The sequence below is a fragment of the Phaseolus vulgaris genome, chromosome 8, assembly GCF_000499845.2.
Source record: "Phaseolus vulgaris cultivar G19833 chromosome 8, P. vulgaris v2.0, whole genome shotgun sequence".
NCBI classification, from domain to species: domain Eukaryota; kingdom Viridiplantae; phylum Streptophyta; class Magnoliopsida; order Fabales; family Fabaceae; genus Phaseolus; species Phaseolus vulgaris.
Genome location: NC_023752.2, coordinates 51,188,411 through 51,197,131, shown reverse-complemented (window position 1 = coordinate 51,197,131; position 8,721 = coordinate 51,188,411). Strand labels below are relative to the sequence as shown.

The 8,721-nt window shown below is 32.9% G+C and overlaps 1 protein-coding gene across 1 annotated transcript; it reads left to right on the top strand.

The window, feature by feature from the left end:
• The first annotated feature begins 635 nt into the window (after positions 1 to 635).
• Positions 636 to 1,890, top strand: LOC137825323 (uncharacterized). Its single transcript, XM_068630995.1, has 4 exons — positions 636 to 1,078; positions 1,237 to 1,468; positions 1,541 to 1,637; positions 1,799 to 1,890. Exons 1-4 carry the CDS (start codon positions 636 to 638, stop codon positions 1,888 to 1,890), a joined length of 864 nt encoding a protein of 287 aa, XP_068487096.1.
• The last annotated feature ends 6,831 nt before the right edge of the window (positions 1,891 to 8,721 follow it).

Sequence of the window (8,721 nt, the reverse complement as noted above, 5' to 3'; positions counted from 1 at the left end):
TCCTCAAAGGTTTTGAGCTAGCTTCTGGCCTCAAGATTAACTTCCACAAGTCAAAGATTGCAGGCATCAATGTGCATAGGAATAATATCCTCTGTTATATGAAGACCTTGAATTGTGCTGAGATGGCAGTACCGTTTAAGTACCTAGGGCTTGAGGTGGGAGGCAACCTAAGGAGGAAGAAGTTCTGGGAGCCAATCATTGATAAGTTGGAAACTAGGCTAAGCACGTGGAGAGGTAGGTTCTTGTCAATGACAGGTAGAATCTGTGTTATTAAATCAGTGCTCACAGCAGTACCCCTATACTATCTATCTCTCTTCAGAGCACCGGAAGCGGTCTGTAAGAACATTAATAGTATTCAAAGAAGGTTTCTGTGGGGTTGGGGGAAGGAGAAGAAGCCAATTTCATGGGTCAACTGGAAAAATGTGTGCAAATCAAAGCAGGAAGGAGGGTTGGGGATCATAGACATACGTGATTTCCATCATGCTTTGTTGGCTAAGTGGAAATGGCGATGGCTCTCGGATGAGAAAGGAAGATGGAAGGACATTTTGGAGTCGAAATATGAAGAAGGAAGTGAGGGGACGCATTCATCACTTAAGTTGCAATCCTAGTGGTGGAGGGATCTCCATAAAGTGTGCATGGAGGGTGGAGGACAGGGATGGTTCCAAGCAGAAATGGGCTGGAGGCTAGGGCACAGTGACAGAGTAAAATTCTGGGACGACGTGTGGGTTGGGAATACCAACCTCAAATCCGAATTTCCCAAGCTATACTCTCTATCATGTAATCAGAGTCAAACAGTGGAAGAGGTAGGCGGGTGGGAAGGGGATGTATGGAGATGGAATTTAAGGTGGAGGCGGGCTGAGTGGGAATCAGTGTTGGAAACGGACCTAACTGCATACATATCTAGGACTGTTGTTAAAAGACAGGAGCAAGACATTCGGGTGTGGGGGATCAATAATAAGGGGTGTTTCTCAGTGAAATCAGCTTATGCGAGCATAAGAGGCGATGGCACTCGCATTGCTATCTTCGACCTCCTTTGGAAGGCCAAGGCCTTTCCCTCTGTCCTAATCACTGCATGGAGGTCCATACTGGATAGACTACCAACTAGAGAATGTTTGAGTAGGAGGGGGTGACGATGGAATCCACATCCTGCGTGTTTTGCCGTTCTAAAGTGGAATCCAGCCAACATTTATTTTTGGAGTGTGATGTGGTCGTGCGTGTTTGGGACCTGTGTCATAGATGGATCGACATCCTCTCTGTTCAACATAATGCCTTGCAAAACCACTTCGAAAGCTTCACTTTGACTCAGGTCAGTAACAAACAAGAGATGGTTTGGAAAGCCATCTGGGCTGCCATAGTACGGAGTGTATGGGAACATAGGAACTTGGTTGTGTTCAAGCAAGGAGTTGTAGATGCTGAAGAGATGTTCCAGCAAGCCCAGCTGAAATCTTGGCTTTGGATGAAGTATAGGGTATGCAGGTTCAATTACTCTTTTGTGGACTGGGTATTAAATCCAATGCTCTATATTAAGAGCTATAAGTAGTGGATCTTCATGGAGTACTTCGGTTCAGGAAAGGCAGAAGGGTCTAATGAAGATGGGGATGATAGTAGGATGTTTAGTATCCTAGGCGATTTTGTTGGTTTGTAGGTGCAACGTTAAACAGGTGTACGCTAAGGCGCAGATGGAATGGATGGAGGTTTTGGTTATGGACGTCTGGTGGAACGGCTTGGGCCTGTTTGACGAGGTTGCTGCATTGGCGTGGTTCGGTCTATGGTTGTGTTGTGTTGTTTTCTGGTGCAGGTTTGGACTGGCATGGTGCAGATATGGACTGGAATGGTGCAAGGATAGTAGGAAAGTCATGCTTACCCAATGACATACACCATAACAGGTAGTCATAACAGGTTCTTTCTCTGTTGATGGGAACATAGGAACTTTGCGGATGTGGTTTTGTTGAATGCGGAGGTATGTAGTTGATTGCAGACATTGGCCTCTGTTACCTTGCTGTTTTGACTTTGCCCATACCTCTTGGTGGGTGTCATGTACTAGGAATGAATGGAAGATAGGGACCTTGTTTACCCCTGCTGTCGATGCCCAATGGACCTTATGTAGGCCATGATTGTTCAGAGGCAGGGGTCACTTCTAGCTCATTTTCTGAGTTAATTGTAGTTTTCTCTGTATTCTTAGCTATAAGTGTTTTTGTATACGGGTTGGGACACCCCTCAAGTGTCCCGTTTTTAATTTAATTAATTTTTTACTGATAAAAAAAATATCATTTTTTAATAACTAATTGGATAAAGGTTAACACCGAAGAAACAGTCAAGGCTACGCCAAAGTATTAATACTTGGTTTGCTTTTATGGAGTGGTTTTCAAAAGTTCATATAGTTTTGCACAAAATATTGGTTTAAACTATGCCTTACAAGATGAATTGCCGAAATTGATTATGGCAATAGAAATAACAGAGTTGGTGTAATCTTTAATTGGAAAGTGATTCAATCATCAAGGCTTTTAATAACATTGTCACCTTGAAAGATTAGAAAAACATGTACAAACAACAAAAATTATGAACATCTTTTTCTATCACATTTTTATATTAAGAAGGGTTTGATGGGATTTGATTCCTGATTTTATAGCAGAAGATTGATCGCGATAAGTAGAATCTCTCATAATTACAAGTTTATAGATTAATTGAATGAGGGTGTTGCGCTCACTCTTGAGCATAGGTGATTTTTTGTTCATGTTGGTTTATGTCCTCTATCATTTGTGTACATTTTATTTTCTTATCATTAATGAATTTATGGTATGGTATACACGATAGATAAAAAGCGGAAGCATCACACAGCCTTTATAAAGGATGATTCCGAATATGAATTTTTATGATATAGAAAGGTGTCTATATAAAAAGATATGAATACAACGAGATGAAAACTAATCTAATTTTTATTTTTTTATTTTTAATTGTTTTTTATCTGTTTTATTTTAGTTTTTATTGATTCTTTATTTTTTATTTTTTTATTTAAATATAAAATAAATGTATTGTTAATATATTTTGACCCTATATTTTTAATTCAATAAAAGCAGAAGGAATATTTCTTCTTATATCTTTTATTTTTTTTATTTATTGTTTTTTTTTCTTTCGTTTTTTTTTCTCTTTTGCTCCTTTAAGTATTTTTTTTATAATAGTCGACTACAAAATTAAAGTGTTCACCTGTTTCCATGTAACATTTTCGGAAAGGGTAAACAAAACAATTAATTTTGATGGTCCATTCAATTGTAATTCAGTGACTAGAGGCATAAATGTAGTGGGGGATAAAGAATCTTTCTTTTCTTTTCCTTTTTTTATTACTGTTTCGACGTCATAGATAAAGCACAACAAAATCTACAGTTTTGTTTTATTATTAATATTTGAAATGTAATAAACCAAACCAAAACAAAACTAGTTATATTTCTTGTAGATTCGGCTGTTAAATAAAATAACAATCCGAATGCAACTTTATGGACCAAAGTTACACATCCTATTGTGCAATAAATTGAGTGGACCATATCGATATGATCCTAAGCCAAATTTGGAGAATTCACATATAAAGATTCTTCGTCTCATTGTTCCTATATCAAGCATGTTAAAATAATATTATTACGATAGTGTTAGTTATTTTGACGTTTGAAACTGGATTATGATTTAAAGATATTTCATATAATTAAGAGAAGAATATTTATTTAAATTATTTTTTACATCAATTCCTAAACTATATGAAACTATAACACGTGTATGAAGAACTATTAATATTGACTTAAGTGCATATAAGGTAGGTATATATTTCCTTCCTAATTTGATTTATTTTATATTTATGATATCACAAAAGTTTAAACTTTATAAATTGTTTGATTAAAAAACGCAAAACCATTATTACTTATGTCAATTTGTATCGGTAAAAGATATTTTTTTTTATTTACATATTGAATCACCTTTTTCCTTGCAAGGAAAACATTAGATGTTAATGGAAAGACATTATTTAAAAACTAACCTTTAATTATATATTTATTATAAAATAACTTATCTTTTTATTAAATTTTCTTCCTATACATGGTCACAATTTTATTAAGTGAGTGTTCTTTTGTCTCTAATGAATAAAAGGTTATATACACATACTTGAAATGGAACACTCAAATTCAGGCTAGATTAAAATAATAAATGTTTGTGAATAACATGGTAGTTGTATATTCTTTTTAGATAGTTTTGGTTATTCTTTTTGTATAAGTTGAAAGGATATACAAGTAAAGGCAGTTTTAGTACTTCATAATAGTCTAAAGTTGTATATTTGATATTTGATTTGGTTAGTATGTGGTGTGGTGTTGATTGTATAAGGGTTAGGACACTCCTGAAGTGTCTCATTTTATTTAATTTATTTATTGATAAAAAAAACTTAGTACTTGTATAAAAGTTTTATCTTTTCTATATAAGCAATAAGAAATAATACATATAACTTGGTACAAGGAATATTAAACCTATATACATCATACAAAATACTGAGTGTGACAGAGAAAGGATATTACCCAAGATAGTTATATAACATCAAACTTTGTTTATTACCTCCTTAACACAAATTCTTTCTCTAGTACAAAATATTTATTTCTTACCCTTCATATCACTATAAAACCGAACACCATAAAATACCCATACATCTTTCTTAAACAACTTATCCATTTCCTTATGTTGCAAGAAGTGATCTTACACAGTGAAAGAGTTAACCCACCCATACTACTTTTTCCAAACTCAATAACTGCTCTAACAATGTTTATGCCTTTTACCTATCTTTGGAATTTCAATAGGGGACAATCCTAGGAGAGTTAAGATGTGGGAAGTTGTGCTAAGTAAGGTTAGGAAAAGACTAGCACGATGGAAAGGAAAAAAATTATCTTTTGCTAGAAAATTATGTCTCATTAAGTTGGTTATTTCAGCTATCTTTCTTCTTTTCCTGTCCTTTTTTAGAGTCCCGAAAAAGGTGGTATATGAAATTGTTAAAGTACAAAGAAATTTCTCGTACGGGTGGGAGGCTGAAGGAAGGAAGATAGATTGGGTTCAATGGTCTAAAGTGTGTCAACAGACAGAAGATGAGGGAATTAGGTATCAGAGATATAAAGCATTTCAACAATGCGGTAATTGAAAAAATGGAAATGGTGTTTTATAACACAAGATACTGGGATATGGAGAGAAAATCTTATATCTAAATATGGCAATTGGAGGCATATAAATAGATCATGTAGGTCTAGAGAAGAATCAACCTGGTGGTTAGATTTAAAGAAAATGTGTGGGTGCGAAGAAGAGCAAAACTGGTTTAATGGCAATATAAGTTTGAAATTAGGAAATGGTGAGAAAATTAGATTTTGGACAAATAAGTGGAATGATAGGAAAGTAATGGCAGAAGAATTCCAAAGGATGTTCAAGAATTCCATTGATTCTGATTTACTTTTAATACAAGCTAGAAGATGGGAAAACAATAGTTGGGCGTGAGATCTTAAGTGGGAGAGGGATTGGTTTGAGTGGGAAAGACCAATGGTAGAAACCTTAAAGTGAGAGTTAACAAAAATTCTTCCAATAAAAAATAGATTAGATAGGAGGGTTTGGAAAGGGGGAAACTCAAAAAATTATTAGGTTAGGTCCGCATATAACTTATTGCATAGTAGTAACGTTGTTAACAAGGAGAAGTTCTTCAGTGATATTTGGAAAGTACACATTGTCCCTAAGATAAAACTCTTATTTGGAGGATAGGTTTGAACAGAATCCAGACTAAGCTAAGTTTGCATAATAGGGGAGTGGTAATGGGTACATATCTTTGTCCCATTTGCCAACAACATGTAGAATCTCCCCAACATCTATTTTTTGAATGTAAATTTTCCTGGTAGGCTTGGAATTTATGTTTCAGGTGGATTGGAGTCTCAAATGTGTTACATAATAATGTTGTAGGGAATTTTTATCAATTTGTTGGTTTGGGTTTAAGTAAAAGGCATAACTTAGTTTGGAAGTCTATATGGACAACAGTGATGTCAGAAACCTTATCTCACAAAAATAAAGTTGTGTTTAAGAATGATATTTGTGATGGGAAGGAAATATTTAGCATAACACAACTTAAAAGGGTGGGTTTGGATCACTAATATGAATAAAAAATCTAATTTTACTTATCCTTTGTAGTGCTTGAGCCCTTTAGCATATTTACATAAGTCTTGATTCTTCTGGTTTCATTATCTACAAATAAGGTTTGTTATGATGTATGAAATATGGTTAGAGATTTGTTCTTACCTTGGGCAATGGAATGTTGTCTGCTAAGAATTTTTTATCAAGTTAACCGATTCACCTACTTTGGCACATTGAGGATCAAACCAGTTTTTAGACTCTATACAATGCATAAAGGTGGAAGATTTCTTTGTTAGAATTGTATGTTTAATATGATAGTTACAACATATGGATGTGTTCAGGTTATTGTTAGTTGTTGATTCCATATTGAGCCTTTGCATAGATGCTATAATTTTGTGGATTGTAATTTTCTTGTTCTTTTTTAAGGACTTTTTGTACAGAATCATGTATACGGGTTGAGGTACCCCATACACTCTTTTATTTATATATTTTTTTTTGCTGATTAAAAAAATATGTTTTACGACATGAAAATACAACATTCAAGCATCTCAGGTCATTCCTCTCCTTGTATTACATTCTTCTTCCTCAACTATTGTCTTCTTCATCCTCTAAATAAACTTGACTTTGGTGACACTTTAATCTTATATGCTACATTGTACAAGACATTTGGTTGGTTTGTCTCCACAGTTATGTATAGTTGAATAAACTAATTTTACTAAGTACCCATCCTTCATACTGATTTCAACTCCATCATTACTAGATCTTTCTCTAATTGTACCAGTTTTTTTTCCCACCCAAACATATTTCCCTCCTACTTAAACTTCAAAATCTATTTAATGAGTTTTTTCCCAACAATTTTGAGAAACAATTCTCTTAATAGAATCATGTGTACTTTATTTCCTCAACTACCACTAAAATTTGTTCACAATAAGAATCAAATTTTCAATTCAGTGTAAATAGATTTCAATGTTAGTTGGAAAAATAAAACACACATACTTCTATTCAAAGAATTATTTTCCAAAAGTCCCATCCTTCCCCATAGCTCATATAACCTTTCTCCTTACATAAAATGAACAACATACATTGAAATGTTGTTATTGTAGATCCATCCATACCTTTATCCATAAGTTCACTTTATTCCTTTACCTTCTTCATCCTAATCTTATTAAAACCATCTGATTTCCTTCCCCACACACCTTTTAAAGATCCTTCCACCATCTTGTACAGTTTTTAGTTGAAATATGAGAGGAATGTTAAATATGTAATAATCAACCATACCTAGCTTAGATTTATTATATTTATAGTCTTGTAATATATATTTATCTGAATAATTTAAATTAAGTGTTTAAATTGTCTTATAATGTAATTAATGCTTTAGACGTGATATGAACTATTTATAATTATATTAGCAAGGTGGAGACATAGATCGAAATAATCTCGACTATAAGGTACAATAGATATTTAACCTAATAAACTCACACATGTACTCATCTTTTAAATAACATTTGTTAATTATTTTATGAAAGACATGATTAGAAATAGGAAAGAAGTAGAGTGTTTAGGTTTCACAAAAACATCTTTCAGGAGAGTTGACAACAAGTTTTGTACGAGAGTAGTGATTAAGCAAGATTTTAATGATTGAACCTCATCCATTTGTGAGTGATTCACTAGGCATAACTCCAAAGCAAAAAGGTTACAATTAATAGACCCGCAATGTTCGGGTCGGTGAGTAACCACTCTCTTTCATTATTCTTTTACTTTTGCAATCTAAAATGGATCATTTCATTTCATGTTACTCTAATGCTATTAATTATGTAAATGTAAGTGTGTTAAAAAGTAGCACTTCAACCTAAAGTGTCTAGTTTTTCCTATATATCTTTTTCTGATTTTGACCTTTTGATAATAATAAAACAAATATAACAATGGAGTGAGGTTTACTTCTAGGTTAAAGTATTACATTTAACAGTGTTTAGTAACTTTTACTATATATTTGGACTTGACAAATAATAATATATAAAAAAAAAACTTACTCATTTTATTGTTTTAAGATTTTTTATTAAAAGTTATTTCTTAAATTTTTTTATATAAAATATTGATTGATCATTAATATAAATCACCCTTGAAAAAACTTAACATTAATAATACTATACATTTGGACCTTTTAATGGAGGACAAATGTTTTCTGTAATTATATATATATATATATATATATATAAGAAATTATGGTTATTTAAGGATGAAAATGTGGGTGAGTCTATTAAAGACCTGATTTTTTGTGAATGAATTTAAGGATAAAGACCCAAATCTTCATTTTAAAAAATTACTTTTAGTATTAATATATTTTATATGTTCACATATAATTAAAAATTTGAAAATACAAGAAATTGAGTGGACTTGGTCTATAGTTAGTAATCAGTAATTAGGGCAACAGGCAGAAGCAAATGCAAATTGATATGATGATGATGAGATGGAGACTCTCTCATCAATTATTTTAGGCCAAAAAATTGAAATACAATAATGGAAATGATAAAAATGGTTAAGCCAGAAAAGGAAAAAGCATAGAAAGGGACAAATTTCAAGTCTTTTCTGTCT